The 25,193-nt window shown below is 34.3% G+C and overlaps 3 protein-coding genes across 3 annotated transcripts; 2 read left to right on the top strand and 1 right to left on the bottom strand.

Moving 5' to 3' along the window:
• Window positions 1-12,318: 12,318 nt before the first annotated feature.
• On the bottom strand, window positions 12,319-14,705 carry LOC108732063 (TBC1 domain family member 14). The gene has a single exon (XM_018462690.1). The coding sequence runs from the start codon at window positions 14,191-14,193 to the stop codon at window positions 12,319-12,321; it is 1,875 nt and encodes a 624-aa protein (XP_018318192.1). The 5' UTR covers window positions 14,194-14,705.
• A 1,633-nt stretch (window positions 14,706-16,338) lies between these two features.
• On the top strand, window positions 16,339-20,436 carry LOC108732049 (rho GTPase-activating protein 11A). The gene is made up of 6 exons (XM_018462665.1): window positions 16,339-17,167; window positions 17,245-17,401; window positions 17,701-17,869; window positions 17,994-18,069; window positions 18,163-18,923; window positions 19,127-20,436. Exons 1-6 carry the CDS (start codon window positions 16,472-16,474, stop codon window positions 20,427-20,429), a joined length of 3,162 nt encoding a protein of 1,053 aa, XP_018318167.1. The 5' UTR covers window positions 16,339-16,471; the 3' UTR covers window positions 20,430-20,436.
• Window positions 20,437-21,581: 1,145 nt separating this feature from the next.
• sip3 (septin interacting protein 3) lies at window positions 21,582-24,910 on the top strand. The gene is made up of 8 exons (XM_018462620.1): window positions 21,582-21,710; window positions 21,810-21,902; window positions 21,977-22,129; window positions 22,310-22,600; window positions 22,690-22,904; window positions 22,980-23,200; window positions 23,293-23,692; window positions 24,231-24,910. Exons 1-8 carry the CDS (start codon window positions 21,582-21,584, stop codon window positions 24,535-24,537), a joined length of 1,809 nt encoding a protein of 602 aa, XP_018318122.1. The 3' UTR covers window positions 24,538-24,910.
• The last annotated feature ends 283 nt before the right edge of the window (window positions 24,911-25,193 follow it).

Raw genomic sequence — 25,193 nt, 5'->3', positions numbered from 1 at the left:
TATACCTTCATCAATCTCTCTCAACAGCGTTCTCTCGACAAAGATAATGACCGCGTTTTAGTATTGCTAAGTAAACGTTTGCTAAGACGAAAGATCAAACAGTTTGAATCCTCTATTGTTTTATTTGACTCTTTACCAAGCTTCTGCACGCAAACATTATCTACGATTTGTGTTTACATATCAATGCAAAAGCGCGAATACCACTCTGCAAATTCGATTTATCAACGACATTTGAAGGATTTAGATATGTTGATTTATTTGAATTGGGCAATCATGTTGAAGCATGTCGCGAGGCATATCTTGTACCTACAACGAAGACGTCGGTTTATCTTCGTTAGATAAATCGACCCTGACGCATTCAGTTCTAAGGACGGCTATTAGGAATCCAAGGCGTACGAATTTAAGTCGTCAACGAGCATCCGTTTTGCTCGGTTTAAACGCTTCTTCCAGCCGGAGCAAGATGCGCTCATCTAAAATTGGAACGTGTGGCATTCGCACCGACTGACAGATACGCACGTCGTGTTTAATCGAAAGTGATGTGTACAGGGCTACGCGTTTCGCAAATCCACTGAGCAAGCGTGACGAGAAACCGAACAGCAAGCGTCTTCTTAAATGATCTATTCAACGAAGTGGATAAATGTCTTCTTCAACTCTTGTCTTAAAGTTCTGTATAAGGTAGAAATAAATTAAGAGGTCAACTGTTGCATTGCCCGTCGTTTTTTTTTTTGCGACACGGCGGATCGCTCGATCACAAATGGCACAAAACTCGTCCCCGGGCTTCCCCTCCCTCTCTCGCGACTTCTGTTTTAATTTATTTATTCTTCGCCTGCTCGATCATCGCGCGTCGTACCATACTCATATAGAAATATCACGCGTTCGTTGAATGTAGATTTTCTTGTACATTTTCTATATAAATTATTAAGATCCTTTTCTAGCTGGTATATTATATTACGTAGTGGAGAAAGAGGAGAGAAACATAGTAGAGGCTAAGCACACTGACACGTGTCGCGACGTGAGTCGCGGGTTTATCGATCAATGATGACACTCTCCCGGATCGTTTGCGTCGCGGATTTCAGACGGCGACGACGACGGCGGCGTCGTTCGATTAATCGTCGATCGTGAAAATCGCTGATCTTTATAGCATAAAATATGTATACTTCGTCGATGTAAGTACGATTTGATGCAGTACGGCATGAAATATCGATAAAGATCGTGCACAATAAAGATCAACGAGAATTGTTTGAGAATTATCACACGTGTTATTCGACATAATCGATGACTCAGCTGCGATTAAGAAGCCCACCTGTTACGTCCCACCTGATCCTTTCGGAACTCCTGGTATCAACACCAGCATGCAAGAAGGCTATTCTTCCAGAGTTAAGTCTTTCTCGCGATCGTACGATAAGAGGATTCGCGAAGATCAAACGGCACAAGCGCATTATTTAACGGTAATAAGATAATCTGTAGAAACGTTTATATATTTGTAACCACGTGCTTTGTGGTGCAATAAGAAAAATTTTTGAGACTAATTTGATCCTCCGAAGGGAATAGGGGCGTAATTTATATGCCACTCAATTTTATAATAACGTCGTTATAATAAAATCGTTCCTCTATCTACGCTACAAAGTGTATTGAATCATGATAACCAAAATGCAAACTATTATATATGATTGTTGCTACGATGTCATACTCATAATAGTTACAGCGCTACGATATTAAAAAAAAAATGCGACACGATGGAAAATTGCATGTGAATATCGCTATAAAATCGCGTAATGTAAACATTTTTTGTGCTTTCCAGCAAGAGACATAATGTAATACAGTGATCATTTCTCTTTGTTTAACATTGGCAAACAACAAGGTTGTAATAATTCATCGTGTCACACTGTCTCTTGCTGGAAAGCACTGTTGTTATACGCGATAATGTTCGAGCAAGTCATCTTTTACGCATCGCGTTTCGAGCCAAGTTCCTAAATTGCGCTAAATGCATCTTCCTCTTCCAGTATTCGTTGCACGATCGATATAAACCATTTTCCTTCTAACACGACGAATGAATAACAATGCAAGAAAATCAGAATGAAGGGGAAATGCAAAGTGCACGTGTCGCGTTCGAAGAGGAACCAATCATCGACGCTCATATCGGATTAGCGCGACGATAATATCGACATATTGAGTTACATACTAATTGCAATGTGTCGAGTCTTCGTGTGATTAATGAGACTAACTCCTATATATCCACGTCAATACAACATATGTCACGACAAATCTCTTTTTTTCAATTGTTAACAATAAAAAATTATTCGTGCATTCGTATATTTAAAAAAAACTTTTTAAGCAACGCACAAATTAATTTAAAAATTATATAATTTAAAAAATTTATTTAGCAAAATGACTTGAAATATCATATTTAGAGCAATTTTGTTCTATTTTAATTGTAAATGTTGCGGTTTGCGCATTCAAATGAAGAAAATTACAAAGAAAGAAAAAATGCTTCGTCACATATAAAAATATGAAAAAATTCTTTGGATGTACGCTTTTTCTCAATAGATCTATAAATATATTAAATACTAAATCACATTTAAGCTATAGCCGTGCTAATCACATGCGAGCGTTTCTTTACCGAAAGAAAATCCCCCGCGAGAAATGGATCAGATGTGATCGCCCTTGTTCTTGAACGAGGAGAAAACAGTCATACGCTCTTTCGTGTGTGCCGTAGTTGACAATGTATGTATGTACTTACGATTTTAACGATGGTTGAACGTGATGTCGGTGGAAACGATTCTGACGATCGATAACGTCACAGATGGACGGCGGACGTTCACGTCGTTGCGACCGCGAGCCAATAATATCACGTACTATGGAGACGATCGATCTCGATCCTCGATCGATCTTCACGTTACAAAACGATATACCCTGAAATCAAAGATCATGGCGATTGAACTTTCGCATTCCGAGTTTCGCACAACGCAGACTTGCGATTATTTCAAGTTGAATTGAACCATAAAGCTGTTCTTACTTTTAAAATGATTGCATAATTTTGATAAAAACTCGAGAATTATGTTAAATCTTACTACTTATTCATAAAAAGAACAAAACAAAAATAATAAAAATTGTTCCTTGTTTAAAAGATATACATAAATTTTTCATGTACTTATTAATATCTTTTATTGATAAAGTTAATATAATTAATAAAATTATTTTAAACACACAAAAATTCATAATCGTGGGATTGTGTTTCTTTCCACAAAAATATAAAAAAAGAGAAATTTTCATTATTGTAAAAAATAATTAAATTTTTATCTTTCCACAAATATGTATTGCAACTTTTACTAGTAACTATATTTATATTCTCGAGTTTTTTTAATGATTCATTGGATTTGGATTTGGATTTTCACAACGCATTTGGAAATGTATTTCTTGATTTCTTAAAAATTAAATTAGATTTTATATTTTTTCTGTAATTTTTTCTGTAAGTTACATCTATTTATATACTAATCGATCTAGCACCTCTATTTAACTCGAAATGAGATCTGTCGTCTCCACCACCTGCGCTATAATTACATGTATAAAATGTACCAACTTAAGATAGCTTTAGATTAAGATATTAAAAGACTATATATCATCTATTCGCGAATAATACGTGCAGTCAGGGATTAAAGAGGACTTTTCCCGTACGATCGGAACCAATAGATTAGACATGCAGATTTATCGCATGAATAAAATCATTTATTACCGCATTCGTAAGGAAGGGAATCAATTTTCAGCTTATCGTTGAAGGAATTAAAAGAAAAGCAAAACGAACTTGCGAGAAGAATTCAGAGTCAATAAACTCGCCACTCGAATTCCATCGCGCACTCGAAGGCAGTTTCAAGTGCGAAGGCATTTCGATCGAATATTCAATCTCTTGACGATTGAATATTCAATCTTACTGAATGTTTATCGATAAGTTAAGCATCTATTTCGAATACATTCATCGACATGATTTTTAACATCACTCTCTAACATGACATATAAAATCTTTCAAATATTGTAACTAAAATATTTAACTAAAATAAACCATTAAAAAAATTTAATATAAATTTTGTTATTAATTTTAATGTACTCAAAATTATTAAATCTATGTAAGACTATATTTATACACAAATTAAATGTTAGAATAAATAAATAACTTTAATTTGAAAGTTTAATTAACGTATCGGAAGATAAAATATATTTCAGGCATTTTTACATTATCGAGTCTAGCGTTTTCAATTTTTTATGAAGTCCCGATACATATTTTACGATGCAAAATGATTTTTTTTCAAAAATAAAATAATTATGTCTGTATGTACGTATATTTAAAATTTTTTAATTTAGAAATTGTTTCATTTCATTAAAATTACGATTTTAGAAATTCGCCAATAATAATCTGTAGCTGTTTTCTATCAACAGATAGAAAATCTAAGAAACTAAACAGCGTAATTTTCTCTTCACTTAGTATTTCATTAATTTATATCATGCAGTAGATCGCCAACCATTAATTAAATTGCGATAATAGAAGAAGAGAGAGAAAATTCAATATTACAACACGGGTCCGATTTCACACAGATTAGCCGATTAGTTCGATAATTTTAATCCCTGACTGTGGCGTGCAGATATGACATGGTATATAATGTTTAACGGGCAACTTATCCACGCCCCTGTACGTAATTCGATGTAACAAAATAACTCTATCACGGCTAAAAAGTGTATTACGAGTTTCTCCCTCCCGAGAATCGTCGCCGAGAGGGGTGCGACTTTTATTCAGAATTTACGAACGGCAAGTACATATATCGTAGAGTTGTACGCGATGTTACGCAGTAAGAGTATGCTATTTATACCTCCGCATTAATCGATTGCTACTGTACCGATTATTACTTAGACTCGATTAAATTATTAAGTGTACCGTCGTGTATTGTGGTGTAATAAATGTGATTAGTTGTACGAGAAATAAACGCAATCCGTAAGAATTGCCGCGCCTGTCCCCTCGATCATATAATATTGTCGACAATTTATTATTAATATTATTTTAATAACCGAAATTGATTTTCTGAAGAATTTCATTTATTTAATATGTAACACAATTATTCATTTTTTAATACATCTTTTTTCACAAAACAATGCATTGCTTTCTGACGTTTCTAATGCAGTCAAAATTCATTTGAAAACGAATTCATGAAATTAATGACAAAGGTAAAACGAGCAGTATCTATAATTCAATAATTCACTATTGATTTTACAATAATTGTATCATACAATTATCCTAGCTCAATCGTAAATATGTATAAACTGTATTCCGACAATCAGCATGTATAAATCTTTAAATTTGATAATTTATCATTAATTTTTTTTATTACCGAGATTGATTTCCTAAAAAGTTTTCTTTACTTAATCAGTATCTAATTATTCATTTTTTAATACATCTTTTTTCGCATACATTGTTTTTCAACACTTTTAATCGCAGTCAAAGTTTGTTTGAAAACGAATTTATGAAATTAATAAAAACAAAATGAGTAGCATCTAATTGTACAACTCATTATTAATTTTACAACAATTATTGTATTATAGAATTATTCTGATTCAATTATTTCGTAAATATGCCGTATTCCAATAAGTATATTCCTACATTACCTACATATATAATACTAGTCTCGGCTTGCTGGTTCTCAGTTTGAGCGCCGAGAGGGCGTTAGTGCACGGAGCTAAATTTTTCAAATCGCGCCGTCCCGCGTTATAAAACGAAAGGGTGCACAATGGAAGTAATATTTGGAACGAGAATAAGTAATAAGATTTCAATCTATTAGAAACTGGCTACGTCGAAATACACGCTTTCTGATAGATTAAAATCTTAATATTTACTCCTTTTCCTAATATTTCCTCCATTGTGCGCAGGGCTCAACGTTTCCCGACATGATCTATCAGATCTACCTTTTCGCGGATGCTTTGTTCGCGTTTTTTGATACTTTCGATACTTTTGTGACTAGAACATTACACATACATACCTGTCCACAATCGTGTGCGTATTACTCTTTCGATACATTTCGAACACGGAAGAGATTTCGAGCACGAAGAATTGGGAGACTGAAATCGTAATAATGGCGATACTGAGCGATACTTAAGCGCGGTAAAAGAGATATTGGTGACAACGTTCGACAAAGGTATTCACGATCTAATTTCTCGATCGCGAAATTGTTTTAGCCGAAGATAATTGCGAAAAATATGAAGCGATTCGAACGCGATCCTACAATCTCCGCGGCGCGCTTCGACTGTGACTAGACGTATCAGAGAGAAACATCGCGTCTCGCGAATCGCGACTCTTGAAACAGTGCTGCCAATCACTGAACAGTAAATGCCAGTTAATGCTGTCCATTGCCGCGCGAGGCACTTTTTAGAGCGTATTGCATCTAGATACTCGATCGTCGATAATTGGCTTAAAAATTTTAAGATATTAATTTAATAAATTGTTTAATTTTTAATTTTATTATTTTTCACAATACAAGCGGAAAGGATTAAATGTAACGTTTAAAAGATTATATAAATAAAATTACAATCCGAATTATACAATTTATTCGTTAATTAATTTCTTCAGATTTCTTAATCAATATAATTACTGTAATACTAATTAATATAATTAGTTTATATAATTATTAATCAAATATAATTATTTAAAAAATTATTAACTAAATAAAAAATAAATAAACCAAAATAAAATTATATATGTCAATATAATAATTTTTTTTATTATTCGAATATATCTTTAGATTTTTTGATCAATATAATCACGGTCCACACGATATAATTCTCGAAGGGATGTTCAGAGGACGTCTGCATCCTAAGGACATCTATGGGACGCAACATCCTATATAAGGATGATTCCTCGGAGAATTGTAGGATGATTTTTAAGAACTTGAATACTTTAAGTATCAGACAACTCCGAGCCACGATAAAAATTTAATGCGATCAGAGAACGTCCATTTTGGAAATGAAAGCCATTTTGACGGTATATAATAGTTTATTATTAATGGCTTATTATTAATTATTCAACGTAAAGCTCCCAATATTTCAGTAATTAATATAGGTAATACCAAGATAGCAGATGATGCAAGATGTAATCGTAGAGAGCTATAATAATTACAGAACGAAAATATGTAATATGCATATACCTGGCAATGATGCGCACTTTCGATGTTCCACGGCAAGAAGGCAAGAAAACGATCCCAATCGACGCAAAATTAATCGCCGGTATCGCGACTGTATATGTATATATGTGATATTCGACTTATAGAGAACGTCTGATTTTACGAGATACATTTGTGATAACTTCTCACGAGACTACTTCGGATCGACAATTATCGCGAAAAATACGGAGCGATTCGAATGCGACTTCGCAATCACCGCGGCGCGACGCGTTTCGAGGGAACGACATGAAGTTTGCCGAAGAATACTATTGATATTAGCGCCAATCAGCAGTTATTTGAATTCGAAATATCTTAATGCACATAAAATGATTGATAAATAGTGACTTATACAATAATTTATTTAATATATACACGAAACATTCTGTAATATACGAAATAATATTAAAATTTCGAAGTAGCGTTAAAAAATTAATTTATAATTAAAATTTATTAAAAATGTATTTTGTATAATTGTATTATGCATGAAAAGTAACATGATAACGATCATAATTTCGAAATTTAACACGTAACACATCGTGAAGCAAAAGTGGCTTTTATCTCTAACGAATGAATAAAGAAAACTCGGAATTTCGATGTCACAGAGCGTAGATTTTATTCATATAGGAAAAAAAAGTCATTTATAGAGATATGTTGCCGGCGTCATTTACAAAGTTTCTCATACGCGCATTTAATACGCTTACAATTTCGTTCGCAGTCCATTATATAATATAAAAATGGTCATTACACTATTGCGGTAGATATCGTTTAACCCTTACATTTCGATTAAATTAGGAAGCAAGCATGTACTTATGTACATAACAGTCCTCACGCGGTGCCGTGAGGCCTCTTCTAAATAAAAAGCATCGTCAGAGACGTGGCTGTGCATCACGTTTTATCGGGATATCCATGGGATTTTTTGGGAATTCATAACGCAAACTAGCTACTTTACGATCTCACGTCCTTTCTAGCAAAAACCAGTTCTTTCAAATTTCGTATTAAAAAATATGAAGATTTCTTTTCCCTTTCTTTCTTTTTTTTCTTCTAATTTGCTAACGTCTCTATGTATACTTTACATGTTTACTGATCTAGGTAGATCTGACAAAATAAATATCGTGGGATCGATTCTTTAAAAAATATATATTACAATATTGCACTTAAGGTAAATATACACACGATAAAACGCGTATAAAATATACAATGAGTTCCTCTATCGAGGCACTAACGACAAGGAACACAGAAGTGTCACATAGTGCATGATGCATGATTATTTGTGCACAGATTTTTAACGTTTGCATTTACACGATTTTATCATGTCTTTTAGGCATCGTAACTTTTCGACCTTAAGTAGAAACTTAAAAATTCAGAATACACGTAGGTATATCTATAAAAATAAATATATGATTTGCTACATTGTATGTCCCAGTATATTTCAAAAATAAATATAACCGAGTATAAATCTACTATTTATAATAAAGTATTTTCTGTGAATTTAAAGACAGTAAATTGTATTTTTCTAATACAATTCCGTATTACTTAATTTCTTAATACAATTACTGTGATCAGAAAATTCAAGAATTGTGTATCTAAAACAATTTTCCTTATAGATTCTCAAGTAGAACGTAGATATACCTACAAGTATTCTAATGCAATCAATAATACAAGCATACGTCACGTGTACATCCAATTACACATACATACATTTTTAGTTGTAGTAACTCGTATTCATAATTATAATGCCGTTAAATCGATAAGATGAACAAAATTTCAACATCCTTGCACTCCACATTGATCGTACAACAGATAGTTATTTTTGGACACAAACGTCGCATTTTGTTTGTATATTTCGCAATGACATTACCATCCAGCACTAAATGAATTAGATAACTATATTGTATTAACTATATCAGCCAACCGCATAGCGTGATGCTAAAATAATTACAAAACTTGATAATCGAGTTGTGCTTAGCACGAAGACATTTCGTGTAGTCTTCTCTCATACATTTCTTTTACAACTTTGATACGGTTGGCACATCATCGTCGACAATTTCACATAATTACGTTACGTTATGTCAAAGGTAGAAGGTATACACAGATGCGATTTATATAGTTATTGAAATTTAATTAATTGTAACATTATATGGCGCAGACACGAACAAAACTAATTTAACAAAAATGAAAGAACTGATTAGAGATAAAAGTTAATGCCTGCTATATTAAAATCATTATAAATAAAATTTGCAAGATTTCTTTCTAAAATCTCTCTCCTATATACGTTAAAGCTAAAACAATGTGAGAAATAAGAGACGTGTACATAGAATATATATATTTAAATAGTACTTTTAAAATGTTTTGGCCATTTAATGTATAGTTACTTTGATAACAAAAAGGACCAGTATAAAATATAATTTCAAGTCAACATTGCATAGTCAATTAAATAAAAAATCTCCACTTTAATAATCTATGAGCATCAAACTATTAATATCTATTATTATCAATTGTCATACAAGACAGATTTGCATTGATCATTGATACAAAAAAAAGAGAGAAAATCTATCGTAAGTAAATACATGAACGTAATTGTTAGTCCATGTACATAGATACACAATATATTTTGTATATTAAAAGTTTCGAAATAATTTAATTCATCGTGTTCTAATTACGTATTACCCATTTATGCTCTCTTTATGTACATTTATAAACTTATTCGTTATGTATTGTTCATGAACGCTAAATAGTAGTTTGGAATAATGGATGGAATGAGAGTATTGTCGATTAAAAACTAGGATATATATTACACTTGTGAGTTCACTTATATCTCAAGGTGTTCATATACGTATCTTGATACGTGTTGAGAATCACATATTTTCTATAAAACATGTATTATGTATATGTCATTGAGAAGCACATCCATTGGTTGCACACTGGTCGTGCAAATTATCGCATAATATTATATAAAAACGCACAGGTATAAACACATAGGTACAACCAAAATGTCGCAATATACTGTAAATAATCTCGTAAAAATAAATGAAAAATTAACGAGCCGCGACAATTATGTCATATTGTTTGTTTCAGCGCGACTAATATTTCGGCACAGATACTTCTATAGCTCTGTCGTTATTCTGTTCTAAAACTTGCTCATATTATATAAAAGAGATATATATTCGAATATAATTTTATATTGGTAGATAATGACATCCTATATTTTTTGTGTAATTTTCAAGCTCTCGAGCTATGCTGTATGTGAAGCTAATATAATATTCTCGTGACTGTTATTTTAGAATATCATGAGTTAGCAACCTCAAAATGGTCGATCGATGATATCATCTATTCGAGACAGTAAGATCTAAAATTTTTTCGTTCTACGCACATTCGTATTGAACAGGGCGATATATAATAAGCACATTCAATAAGCATATTGCAGTTACATTGTATGAAAATACATTTGTGAGATTACTTCCCCTAGACAGCCTAGACAATAAAGTTCGATAATTGCATAGTTCGTACGTTTTCTTAAAAATCTCGAATTTATCTTATCTTCATTATGAAGGCCACTCAAAAGACGGGACATGTGATAAGATTTCGCTATTTAAAACTGAATAAATTGCTACCCCGTGATAAACATGATAGAAAAAATATCACTTAAATATTAAATAAAAACCTTTAAATATAAGTTAGTAAAACATATATTGTATACCATAAATATTTTATCACACGCTTCATTGTAATGTCATACTCAATGCTTAATTCATGACTGCCAAAGACTAAAAATAGCCAAGCGAAATAATGCAAGCAGCACGCATTGATTTGTATTGGAAAAAACTCCAACTATATGAAATTGATAATATTTGAGAAACATGTGTGTGACAAAAAATTATAAATACTTAAATATTATAAATATTTTTAGCAAATACGTAAAATTTTTTAATTATAAAAAATCTTTTTACAAATTTCTTAATTTAATCGCATATTATATATATGTTTGCACTATTTAACTTCGCTTCTTTAAAATCAATATTAATTAAAATTTTGGACGAAATACATTTCCCTGTACGTAATCTCAACAGTTTGGTATTTATCATTGGGCATTTATCGTGATATCGTCAGCATGTCCAGCATTTGTAAATAGCAAATAAATATTATGCAGCAAGACTCTTTATTTTAATTCCGACTAATTCTATATTCGTGATGTATATTTATGAGATTAATACCTGTGTTGTTGAATAATATTGTTGTATTTGAGTATATCTCCCTTCAGATGTGAAGAGAATGTAAAAATTGAGAGGATACACAAAGAATCAGTATATCTCAATGCTGAAATGCAATATTGCATATAGTAATATACATATTGGTATGTGAAGCAAGATCGATATTTCGGATGTTTAAATATCACAAATTTTATGAGAAATTTTATGAGAAATATTTATAATACAACTTAACGAAAATTAAAATAAGTCAATATATATATATTCAAATTAAAAAATTGTAGTTTAATTTAATAATATTCTGTTTTGTTTTTTAAAAAATATTTTCAAGATATTATCAAGATCTAAAATCACGTTTCAAAATATATTAAACAAAAAATGTAAAACGAGTATAGATGTATTAATGGAGCATTAACGTTTTATATTGCAGATCATCTTTTCCAATTTCATTCGTTGTAAAAAACATATCTACAACTGAATAATACAGTCAATTATTTACATGGAAAATATTTCCATAACAAATTTATTCATTTATATATACCATACGAGTAATTTCCAAAAATTTATAACAATAATGTATTTTTGTCACAAATTTCTGAAAATCATCTCTCTGATCTATTGTGCAATTGATCTCTACATTATTTTCTGTGTCAATTATAAAATATTCGAATATTATTTCTAAAAGATCAGAAACGATATATATTAATATATAGCATCTCTGAAACATTTGGTAATAAATTATATATATTTTCAAACACGAATTATGATATCTAATACGAAAATTTCAGATAAGTCATTAGATTTTTAATTTTAAATAATATTAATTAAATAATGTATAAAATTTTTTGCACAAAGACTCAGATTTTGTTATCACAATAAGAAAACTTCAATTTTGCTATACCTTTTGATATATTAAATTACGAAGAATATTGAACCAACATTTGCTGGAACGTTGTCGTTCCAACAGTAGTAGACATTTGACTAATACTGTTGAATAAGGATTCTGCTTGTAGATTCTCCGGTAATCTAGTAAGAAATTGTGCGCCGTGTACAAAATCCATTTTTAATAATTCTTCTTGGTATAAGTGCAACACTCCCAGCGCTGTTCTAAAGAGGAACTCGTCTCCATCTCTGAGAAAGATATCCCAGATTCTACATGCGACATCAAGAGGCATTGCTTTAGCATATATAGTATACAACCAATCTAATAAATACAAGTCCGGGCTTAATCCAGCTACGGTAAAATGGGAAAAGACTTTTGGCAGCTTATGCGCAAGAGCACTGGAATATACTTTATAGTAAGTATTCATTCTGTTTTGGTCCAATGTAAAGGCGGCTCTGTGACAAGAATAATTTAGCAGATTCGCGAAGCAAGCAAAGGCGTCTGGTGGTTCCATGTTTAATGATAAAACAGCACCCACAAAACTCATACCTTGCACGTAGCCTACATCCGGTCTATATATGGCATATGCTGCCAAAATACCCTGAAGGCTATCGAATAATGGTCCACCTTCTTGAAAGACACATAAGGTAGGAAAGGTACGAGATACATCTAATCTGATTGCGGCTAATGACTCATTGTTAGGACTCGACATTGCCCTGTCTAAGCAAAGATTATAGAGGTGCGGCGTTACATTCAAATTATTCGAAATTGCTAATTTCCATACCCTACCACGAATACTCGGTGGCAAACCACGCCACCACAGGTCCCTTACTTTTTTCGTATTCTTAACGCTTTCAAATTTAGGTAAAACATGTACATTCCACGTGTTGGAATCCTCGGCTAATCTCTTCTCTTCTTTTAGCTGATATTCCCGTTGTTGCTTACGCTCTTTTTCTTCGCGCAATTCTCTCTTCCTTGCTGCTTCTAAAATAGCATTGTATTGCTTACGATGACGTTCTTCTTCCAGTGCATTTTTAGCTGGTAAATTTGCTGGTCTTGGCTGTTGAATTAAAGCTGTACTACCGCCTACCTTGTCAATATTTCTTGATGGGCTACCGGTAGGTGTTGAATGCTGAGAACCTCTATTCTTCCACGAAAACACATTCTTTGTAAAAAGCGTGTTCAGTCCCCAACGTTTGGGTATCTTATCACTTTTTTCTACGACGTGTTGTTCATCGGATCCTAGAAAGCTACCAGAAGGTGATATCTCGCTAAGGGAAGACACTGTGCTGCTACATGAACGTGGCAAACTATTTCTTGGACTACTGTTTGCACTGACATTCTCGAGCTTCGTATATTTGTCCGTGTCAAGTTTCACACTTGACGTTTGTTCCTTACCGTTACATGGAGATTCTAGATATTGAGAAATACAGTCGATTTGCGTATTGCTGGGCGTTCTGATCTCCTCCACAGAATACAGCTGCTTCGTGGAAGGATTATAAGCCAAGGACATGCTTTCCAGAGCATGGTTCAGGCTGGTTCCCGCTACTCCGACAGAGACGACGTTACCGGCATCGTACCATTTGTTCTCTCTGATGTGTACACACAGGGCCTTGGTCTTAGCCGCTGGTATAGGCGCCACGTCGCATGCCAGTGCCTCGTCGACGTTGACGCTGTCACAGCGTACCGTGTCCCCGTTCAAGGACACCAATTGCTGCTTACCAACCTTCGGCGCGATGTTGCTGGCGATATAGCAGCCAGACTCACGTCCAGTGACCTTCACCATCTGGAAGCTATTGACAGCATTGTTGTGACGGGACTTTGCGCTTCCTGATGTCTGTAGGCTCGGCGACGGGACGGGATGCGCATTGGTCCCGTTCAGCCGTTGGGACGTCGCAGGACTCTTCATGGCAGCCTCCTCCTAACCTTGCCGGCGCATCCAGATCGCCTCCGATCGTCGAGGACAGCCGTTCACATACCGACTCCTTCGACGAGCGAGGCTCACGAATCCGTGCACACGCATGCTTTCCAATCGATTATCAAGGACTTGGAATGGGTCGGCATGGAAAACGACCCTTGACACCTCGACCGCCCGTTTCGATCCTTCAATCCGACAACACGTCGATAACAGGCGATCTCAAATCACTTCAACGGGAACAAACGGTGATAAACTCGTCGCATCGTATCACGATATGGTCTCGCGACGCTGAGTGCCTCGCCTCGTAAAATCGTAATCAAGTCGCTAGTCTGCTGCTAGACGAGACTGGTCGGTCGCGTCTAAAAATACATGCAACTAATATCGGAGAGAAGACCGGAACGAGAAGCTTGAAGTCAGCGGCGAAGGGTCACATTCCTTTGAAACCAACGAGCTCGAATCGAAAAATTACGTGCACTCACGTGCACCATCGTTAATTAGCACGCACGGCACTCAACGGCACTGACAAGCGACAGGCACCCACTGACGACGAATTTCACTGACGGTGAATCCGCTACTTGCGCATTAAAGGCCGTTATACATGTATAGAGGCATAACGTGATTCATCGATGAAATTTATAGTCGGTATACTTATATTTTGGTAGAATATTCTTCAACAAAATTCCGACTTTATTAACTTAATCAGCGTTTTATTAGTTATTCACATATATACGTATATAAAGAAAAAGATTAGATTAATGACGATGAATTGTATGATTATAAATTTTATTTTAAAAGTTTAGTCGGTTGAATTAATCAATGGTTTGATAAATTAATTGCTGATTAATTTATCTAGTAATAACTGCAATATTTTATGGATAGAATTATCATTTTTTTTTGTCATAGAAAAAAAGATTAGAAATAAAATGGATGTAAAGGCCATCGCACGTACAAAAATTTTAGTCGTAATCATAAGGTCGCAAGCAAATCAACCAATCACAATCAAAATTACAATCTCGCGTTTCAAAACGCTCGACTGTGATTGGCTGATTTGCTTACGGCCTTAAGATTACAACTAAAATTTTTTTACGTGTGATGGCCTTAAGTCTGGCTTGGACAGGAAGATGAGATTATAAGAACAAAAAAAAATAGATAATTAAAATTTTTTTGTAATTTTGTTGATTGAATTAATTTAATTGGAGTTTGTATAATATGACAAATTAGGAGGTAATTTCCAGCAAGGACACAGTGTAACACAGTAAATTATCATCCTTATTTAATATCAAACTACTGTAGTGAAACACTAGTACATCATTTCATCCTTAACCCCGGATCTACAATAGGGTTTTAAGCCTTAAGTCATAAGAAATGGGCGAATCACAGTCGATTATTCCCTTTGGGTTCGACTGTAATTGGATAAGAATAAGAAATTGACCAATCACAGTCGATTATTCTTCTCACATTCGACTGTGATTGGTCAATTTCTTACTCTTACTTCTTAAACCAAGCTTATTCCGCATATTGTAGACGGGTCATAAGAAATTGACCAATTAAGTCTTAAAACACCTATTGTAGATCCGAACTAAGATCTGGAAGAATACATCAGTAATAGCGAGCGCTCAACCGTTGAGGCTGAGGTCCACTTGACGCTACAAACGCTTCGAAGCGTTGAGTGACCAATCAGAACAAAGAATTTTACGAATTGACTAATCAAAGAAGAATGCTTCGAAGCGTTTGTAGCGTCAAGTGGACCGCAATCTGAGTCTGCTGAACGCAGCCATGCTATCTTTATTTCTTAGGGCGCGTTCACACCTTGACGAAAAAGCAGAAAGCGGAAAAGCAGTAGCTAATCACAACTCGCGCTGGTAGTAAGTAGTACAAAAAGCCGTAATTGTCGACTACCAGCGCGAGTTCTAATTAGCTGCTGCTTTTTCGTTTTTTGCTTTTTCGTCAAGGTGCGAACTCGTCCTTAGTCGTATCGCAGCGTCGCAAATGTTGCGGTCCAATCAGAGTCGAGCTAGCTTGTCGTTGATTGGACCGCAACGCTTGCGATGCACTAATGTAGAACCAGCTTTATGCAACGGGGCGTTTACGACTGTGACGTTGGCGACATTGGAGGGATGTCAATTCAATCAAATTCAATATGAAAACGGGTGACGAGGAATACGAGAGTAAACGATACTTGAACGGCGTGTAATTAATAATAAATTCTTTGTTCAAGAATCAATCATCACAGAACTTATATGGTCTATAACGCACTGGAATATCGAAGATGTTGATCTACGATGTGTTGCACAAGGAGAAGGTGTATCATGCTGTCGCCAGCGATCTTAGAAACCTCGGAGTTAAGTATCGCTTCAAGAAGAGCATGCTTAAGAGCGAAAGGCCCGAGGCGTGTAAGGATATCTCCAAAAAGGTTTTCAAGACCCCTTTGTTTTATCAAGCCTTGGACATTGTTAACTTGTCATCAGGTGCTATAGTCCACGTACCCGTGTTTGTCATTCAAGCCTCTACGTTCCTGGAAGAGCATGTCGCTCAAGAGGGTCTGTTCAGAAAGGCTGGCTCTCAGGCGCGACAGAGGGAATTGATATCCCGGCTGAATAACAGCGGTGGTTTAGGTGACAAAAATAACGCGATCGATATTGCCAATTGCCTAAAATCTTTCTTTCGAGACTTGCCAGAGCCACTAATCCCGTATGCATATCATGATTTGTTCGTGCATTGCGCGTTGCTGAAGAGCCATCGTGTACAGGCATTATTGTTGGCATGTACGTTGCTACCACCGTATCACTTAAATACCTTAGCATTCTTCATGGAATTCTTAAAAAAGGTTTCCATGTACGAGAAACAGAACAAGATGAGTATTGACAACTTGGCGAAAGTCATTGGACCAAATATCATGCCATTGCAAGAGACATCCATGTCGGCCGTACAAAATAGATTGCAAATGCATTTAACTATTGTCAAGGTAATATAAATTTTAGAGAATATCGATAAATTATATAAGCAAATAGGTAATTGTTACTTAAATTAATATTGTTATAGATTCTGATTGAAAATGCAGAAGATATTGGTATCCTACCACCTCATATTGCTCAGAGTATTTCTACTGAAACAAGTGGTAGCACAGACAATGGACTGGATTCATTTGAGTTACATAGAAAGCATAAAAAGAAGAAGCATCGTAGTGGAAGTCTTACACGTAAGTCATATCGAAATACTCTCAGTTTTATCTAAATATATCTGAAAATATATTTACTGATTAATATGTAAATACAAAAAATATATTTATATATAAATGTTAGTAAGATTTATAATATTAATGAAAAAATTAATTAGATTAGAACAACACCTGTTAGATTTATTAAATGTAATTTTGTGTTGCACATAACATTAGATGATTAAAATCTTATTTAAAATTTTAGTTTTTCTTATATATCTGTGTATGTATATATATATATAAAACATATCTTGAACATAGGGATGTAATGTTTTATACAGGAATGTTTAATGGCTTAAAGAAGATGGTTGGAAAGGGCGCAGATGATACACCTAATATTAATCAACCTCAGTCTCTCGTACATCCAACGCAATTAAATGTAGCTCCTAACAAATTTACCAAGAAACGAAAAGTAATTGAGAGAGAATATCCTCCGAGTATAAAGAAAAAGTAATGAAATTACTTATTCTTTTGTTATTGTCCTATTTTTTTTCTGTTATATGTATATATATATATATAATTTAATATTTAATTTAAAATAATATTGATGCCAAATATATAATATATGTTCTAGGAGAACGGCCGAAAAATTAGACAAATCAAAAAAATTAAGATTAAGTTTAGACAAATTTGTACCTAAGAATAAACAAGTAAGTATAGCTGTTTTCATATATAGAATCCATTTAAATCATATTGTGTATAGTTTATTTTAATTGTAATAATTTTATTTAAAATACTTTCAGAAGAACGTTGATGATAACTTATCAGATTCATATATGGGCAATTACAAAACATGTAATGAAAGACGTTGGAGTTCAGTAAGCAACTCTTTTGATACACATAAGATATGTGAGTACGACAACAGAATATCAGATACGAGATCAAAGAAATATGATGAACCCTCAAATAATGATTTTCGTCAAGAATGTAACGATGTATTCATTAATGCCACTGTGGATTTATCAGACGATGGTGGCGAGCAGGACTTGCTTATAAAGAAAAGTCGTAAAAATGGTGAGCAATGGCATATGAATGTAAGCACAAGTTCAAGAAAATTGGATGCTACAGATGAAAGTGATAATATATGCTTGTTGACACCTGAGGAAAAGACTGATTCAGAAGAATTCACATTTTTTCCTAGTGGTGACATAATATCTTCATCAAGTGATCACTGTGAAGAAGATTATGTCAGAATTCGTAAAAGTGAATATGAAGATATAAAGAATCGAGTTTCTGCGATTGAATCACGTATTTCTCAAGAGTTTGGATGTATATATAACGAGAAAGATGATATCACTACACATTCGCTAAATAACATACAGACAGCGTATGAAAAAACATTAGAAGAGGCTAGTATCGAGAATACTCTAACAAGCGACTATCTAGCAAAAAGACTGAGTAAAGAACTAAAAATTAGAAGATCGGGAGAACATAAAATAATAAGATCGCCTAGCGCAAGAAAAATTGGATCATTAAGAAGACGGTCACAAGAAAAGGCTGCAAGGTAATTGAATTACACTTAAACTACAATGTTTTTTTTTTAATATATACAATTATTATACATTTTAAAATTTTATTTTAAAAAATACATAAATATCCTTTTAAAAATATAGAATCTTCTATGTGTAGAATAAAATGTTCAAGTAGTATATAAAAATAGTTGTAAAACTAATATAAAACTCGTTCTTATTATTTTAATATTTATAGCAAACGTATTAGAAGAACTGCATCATGGCATATATCTCCAGAATTCAACTTACAAAATCACATGCAACTCGAAAGACAAGCAAATGTTTGTCCCATCGAAAAACAATCGATTTATTCTAATAAATACTTGAAGGAGCACTCTCATTCTGCCGAAAAATGTAATGAAAATATTTCTAATAATATGAGAGACGAAATAGCCTGTTTACACAATCAAATTAACACATTGATTTCTCGTTCAAGCGAACGCAAAATTTCAAATAATAGTGACTTGGATCTTTCTGGATTTAAAGATCTGCATTTGAATAACAATCATACGACCACATCTGTGCGTAGAGCGTCATCTTTTCATGGAAAAGATTTTGTAGATAACTCATCCTATTTCGATAAAAAGATCGATGAATTAAAAAAGGCGAATAGTCATCAGAATATAGCCTTAAACAATGATTGTTTACAAAGTGATAAGACTGTTTTCGAGAGCTCGAATAAAATATCTTGGAAAGATGCAGATAAATATTTTAAATCAGTGTCCCGAAGAAATACACCTGCTCCACAGACTGGCAGAGCATCCGTCGCTAAACTTCGAACGCAAAATGCTGGTATGGTGCTGGCCAAAGCGAGATTATTTGATGAGGGCACAACGAGGATATCCGAATTTAAATCGAGTAATGTATCAAACAGAAAACATTGTCTCGACAATGTAAATAAACATTCTCCCAATATAGCTAAGGAAATGAATGCTGAATGTTTCAAGCAAACGTGCAACAGGACACAAGTCTCTCGAAAAAAATCCAATAAGGATTCGAAAAATAAAAGTCGTCACGCAGCGTCATCTCCAAATGCGTCGCCATACATTAAAACGCAAATAATAGATGCGTCATTAAAATCGTTTCAAAATGGATTGAACGAACATTATGTGCGAAAATTTGAACTGCAAGATCAGAAATGTTTGAATAAGGAACCAATTATACATCAAACTTTCACCAAAGATAAAGGGATCAATATCGCGCACGACGCAAGAATTCAGAAAGAAAACATCGCTGCAAAAGGATTGCCATTGACGAAGATGCCTGTCAGTACAACGCTAGAAAATCCAAATATGTCTCCTTACAAATCAGATGTTAGCAAAACCCCGCATATTAAGCGACCTTTAACAATAAAAACGCCGAAAAGTTCCAAATTAGTGCGTAGACCTCCAGTTGACACACGTAGAACACCATTGAAAGCAACGGCACACCTAGGAACCCCAAAACGTCAAAGTCCTAAAAGTATCTTGAAATCACGAGCTCTCAGTATGTATACGTAACAGAAAGTCTAACCATAAGTACTATATGTTGAATTAGTTTTACATATACATATATATACGTTATTTTAAGAAACTATAATTTTTATACAGTTTTTATATATATATAAACAATATCTTTTGTGGTGTTTTTAATATATTTAATACTTATATTAGCAGAATATATATAAGAAAGTTACTACAAATAGAAATAGCAGGTTGCAGGCAAAACTGATAGTCTATGCGTAAGGGTTTAAAATCACATTTTTTTTTTTAAAAAAGAAAGTGATTTAAAAACATTCTTGTATCTCTATAGTTTAGTACAAAATTTACCTTCTTTTTTTTTAAGGCTGAAACATGAAATATTATTTGAAATATCTTTAAGGCTAGTCATTACATATATCTGTGCTCTCATTTAAATATAATCCTCATTTATTGTCATTCGATGACAAATTCAGGTTTACATGCAATATTCATATTGTTGCTCGTTAATTAACATGTAATACAAATCAATACAAATCATTATAATTAACATTTGACTTGTGAATATATCTATTACAAGGAGACTAATTATATGTCAGTATAATGTTTGTGTACGCTCGTAATTTTCTCTCAGAACAACCACATCGCACCCGCTTTCTTTTAAATACTTATGACGTCACCTGTCAGTATTTTTATCTGTGAAAGCGAAAATCATCGCGATCCACGTGGTTCCACGATCACGATACTCGACGTGACCAATCACGTGGCACCGCTTGTCCTTTTCATGCTGTCACAACACAATGGTTGACATTTCACGTCTTACATAACTGTCAACGCGACGATTGCAATTGACAACGAGATTTGTCTCGTTAAATGTTGTTAAAAAGAAAACGGGGTAAAAGAGAGGCCGGAGTGCAGCCTCTGAAAAATTTATGTACGCGATTAAATGATTCGAAGATTACCGCTATCACGATATCAGCGCCACATTAATACCAGCTCTCAGCGTGGCGTTGTTTGTGTGCGCGCATACGTTTGTTCACGTTTGTTGTACATACAGTTGTCGGGGTGGTACAAGGATCGTCGGAAACGTGCGATCCGATTAAATTCTCCGTGCAATACGCGAGTGTCAGCGATTTCTTCGTTCAGGATACGCGGAAGGTGTTCGGGCTGCACGAGAAAGCGCCCGGCACGAAAATGAGGGAGGCTGGAATCATGCTGATAAGCACCGCGCTAACTTGCGTCGTTATTGGCAATGCGTATTATCAAAGAAAACAATTCTATCCGACCGTCGTTCACATAACCAAATCTAATCCGAGCATGACCGTGAGTTGAGCTTTCCTTAAAGCCTTTTTTTCCACATTCACGATAAACCGCGTAACGAATGTGCGCCCTACTATCACATATGTATTGCTTTGTACTCAGGTGATCTATACGCAAGGATTCATTCTTGCGTTCATGATTAACGCCTTCCTGCGAAAGATCTTTTTCGGTACTTTACGCGCTGCCGAGCTCGAGGTGAGTGTCTCGTTCTTTTATGTTGTTGCCCTCCTCACGTTGTTGTCTTTCTCGTAACATCGCCTTGTTTGCAGCACCTAGTGGAAAAAGTTTGGTACGCCGTGACAGAGACATGCCTGGCGTTTACAGTGTTCAGGGATGACTTCAGTCCTAAGTTTATAGCGTTATTTACTCTCCTTTTGTTCCTAAAATCATTTCACTGGCTTGCAGAGGATCGTGTTGATTACGTGAGTTTTTTTGTCATCACCAGTTAAAATGCGAGGATCTCTGTGATGTATCAGGCATACCATTCATTTTTATTAAATGTTGACATTATTTACAGTTTTGTAATTATATCTATGTAATTAAACATTCTATATAGTAATTACATTTGTGATACAGTTAATGAATTATCTTTTATCTTTCAGATGGAAAGAAGTCCGGTAATAACATGGTTGTTCCATCTCAGAGTCGCCACTTTACTAAATCTTTTGTTTGTCATCAATATAATGATGATCAATTATGCCTACGATACAACAGCCACTAAAGGTCCCTCTGTACAACTTGTGTTTGGCTTTGAATACGCAATTTTGCTAACTGTTCTTTTTAATATTACCGTAAAATATGTCTTGCACACTATTGATCTGCAAAGCGAAACTCCCTGGGACAACAAGCCAGTGTTCCTATTGTATACAGAATTGATTATTGGCATATTGAAGGTAATTATTATAAAAACCTTATATTTATGTTAATTTATAATTCTGTATATGGCTTGTATTTTATTTAACAAACCAATGTTTCCTTATAGGTTTTCCTCTATTTTGCCTTTGTGACTTTAATGATAAAGTTATTTACATTACCCTTATTTGCATTGCGTCCTATGTATTATACAATGCGAGACTTCAAGAAAGCCCTTCACGATATTGTAATGTCTCGAAGAGCCATTAGGAATATGAATACTCTTTATCCAGATGCAACAACTGAAGAATTAGCTGCTGCTGATAATGTTTGCATTATATGTCGGTAAGTATTGCAGTAAATAAAATTGTGTCATTTCTTGTAACACTCGTAATGTAACCTGATACATTATGCTTGCAGAGAGGAAATGGTCACAGCTAGTAAAAAATTGCCGTGTAATCACATCTTCCATACTGCATGCTTACGTTCTTGGTTTCAACGTCAGCAAACGTGTCCGACGTGTCGGTTGAACATTTTGAGGCCTACGCCAAACAACGCGAGACCTAGACAACAAAATCCTCCGCAACCTGGACCACAGGTGCCTCCACAACCTCCACAAGCACCTGGTGTCAATCCTATAGGTATGACTTTGTGTTATTTCTTATACTTGAGTCTTATGTACTAAATATGTTATCTCCATATTTAATCTATTTCTTTTTATTTTTTAACATAGGACCACCCTTTCATTTTCCGGTATTTTGGGCTGGATTACCAGCTCCAGGTATGCCGCCACAACAACAGCAGCAACAACAACAACCGCAACAACAGCAGCCTCAGCAGCAACAGCAGCAACCTCAAAATAATGCTGGAAGTACTCCGCCTCAAAATCCAATACCACCTACCGGAAATATTCCACTTTTCCCACCGCTATTTCCTACAATAGTACCATTGCCACCTATTCCTGTACCGCCACCGAATTTAATCGAATTGAGCGAAGAAGAGCTCAGAGCGATGGAAGGTAATCTGCGGCAAGCTGTTGAAGCCAGGATACAAACGCTGCAAAGGATTCAACTTTTATTAGACGCAGCCAATGCAATGATGAATCAATATCAAACAGCAGCTGCTACCGCTAAGTGAGTATAATATTCTATAAAAATAATATTTATATATATCTATATCAGAGATGTCCAAGATCGGTGGTTTTTAGCTTGAAGTTGAAATGTGTCGGTATTCATGCCCATTACTGTTCCTATTCCTCCCTTCATTGTTATTTTGTCGTAGCGCGCGATACTCTGTCTCATGGACACTAGTTCAAAATCGTTAAAAGTTTTTGACCTGTGCCTTTCACTATGTTTAAAAGTATTCTGTTACTAATGTTATAAGATACTGTTATTTATAATACATTTAACTATAAAAATATGAATAACAGAATACTTTTAAACATAGTGAAAGACACAGGTTAAAAAATTTTTAATGATTTCAAACTAGTGTCGTTCCTGAGACTGAGCTTCGCACACTACAACAAAACAACAATGAAGTAAGGAATAGGAAAGGTAATAGGTGTGAATACCGACACATTTCGATTTCAAGCCAAACAACATCAATCTTAGACAGCTCTGATCTATATTATTCTATTATTTGTTATAAAATACCTACGACTTCAAATTGCAGCATTCCTGTGAATAATACTACAAGCAATATCGACAGTACCTCGGATACATCTACGATGCCAGGTCCAAGCGGTACAGCAAACACAAATGATGGAATTAATAGCGATAGAGAGAGTTCTCAAGTTAAAGTAGAAAACCCTCCTACTCCGAGTACGTCGAAGGAAAATACTCCTACGCCAAGTATATCGAAGGAAGACACGTCAGCATGTAATGATACAGTAGACTTATCTAGGACTGAATCTTCAAGCGAACAGGAAATGCTGCGAAAACGTAGGTTACAAAAATTTTCACCTCCACCAACAGAATAAATAAAAATAAAATTGTGTGATAACTTATGTAACATAATAGTTTTTAACTTGGTTTATTATCGGCCTCAATTAACGCAAACGGTCAATAATTGAGGACTGTAAAAGCTAAAGTTTGGATTTTGTGATTGATACGAGATAAAACAACATGCCATTCGATATAGTATGGAGTTAAAGAGCAGTTGGTTTTAAGGACCAATAAGGCTGTTTGTAAAGAAATCTCCAGCGATTATTAAATCCAGAATTTAGTGATAACCGAGACTGAAAGCTTGAGACTCAAATTGCAAACTGTTGTACTACCAACAATCGTAATCGCATGGAAGAATGATTTTATAGGAATGACAATTTTTTGTCTTTCTTTTTGTAAATTATTACCAGAGTGCATATAAAATGTAAGAAATTAATTCCATTGACTTATACTTGATTGTAATTTTCAGATTTATAAATGTGTTTACCTGTAAATAATTACAGATTTTCTTGCTATCTATATAACCTTTACAATTGTACGAGAGTATTTCTTATGAAACTACGTGAAACCTTAAAATTAATTTCATGTTCTTTGCATAAACATGTATTTGAGTATTTTTATCCCTAAGCTTTAATATATGAAAATTTCTTATGTACATTTATAATTATATTGTCATGTAAATATGCTATAT

The sequence above is a fragment of the Mycetomoellerius zeteki genome, unplaced genomic scaffold, assembly GCF_001594055.1.
Source record: "Mycetomoellerius zeteki isolate Tzet28-1 unplaced genomic scaffold, Tzet1.0 scaffold102, whole genome shotgun sequence".
In the NCBI taxonomy this organism is placed as follows: domain Eukaryota; kingdom Metazoa; phylum Arthropoda; class Insecta; order Hymenoptera; family Formicidae; genus Mycetomoellerius; species Mycetomoellerius zeteki.
This window is presented reverse-complemented; position numbering and strand designations above follow the sequence as displayed.

Excerpts from the sequence above, each read along its gene's own strand:
- sip3 (XM_018462620.1), top strand. The coding sequence starts at position 21,582 with ATGAGGGAGGCTGGAATCATGCTGATAAGCACCGCGCTAACTTGCGTC. Across the intron at positions 21,711-21,809 it reads AATCTAATCCGAGCATGACC|GTGATCTATACGCAAGGATT; the intron begins GTGAGTTGAGCT and ends CTTTGTACTCAG. Across the intron at positions 22,130-22,309 it reads CAGAGGATCGTGTTGATTAC|ATGGAAAGAAGTCCGGTAAT; the intron begins GTGAGTTTTTTT and ends TTTATCTTTCAG.
- LOC108732063 (XM_018462690.1), bottom strand. The coding sequence starts at position 14,193 with ATGAAGAGTCCTGCGACGTCCCAACGGCTGAACGGGACCAATGCGCAT.
- LOC108732049 (XM_018462665.1), top strand. The coding sequence starts at position 16,472 with ATGTTGATCTACGATGTGTTGCACAAGGAGAAGGTGTATCATGCTGTC. Across the intron at positions 17,402-17,700 it reads TCGTAGTGGAAGTCTTACAC|GAATGTTTAATGGCTTAAAG; the intron begins GTAAGTCATATC and ends TGTTTTATACAG. Across the intron at positions 17,870-17,993 it reads CCTCCGAGTATAAAGAAAAA|GAGAACGGCCGAAAAATTAG; the intron begins GTAATGAAATTA and ends TATATGTTCTAG.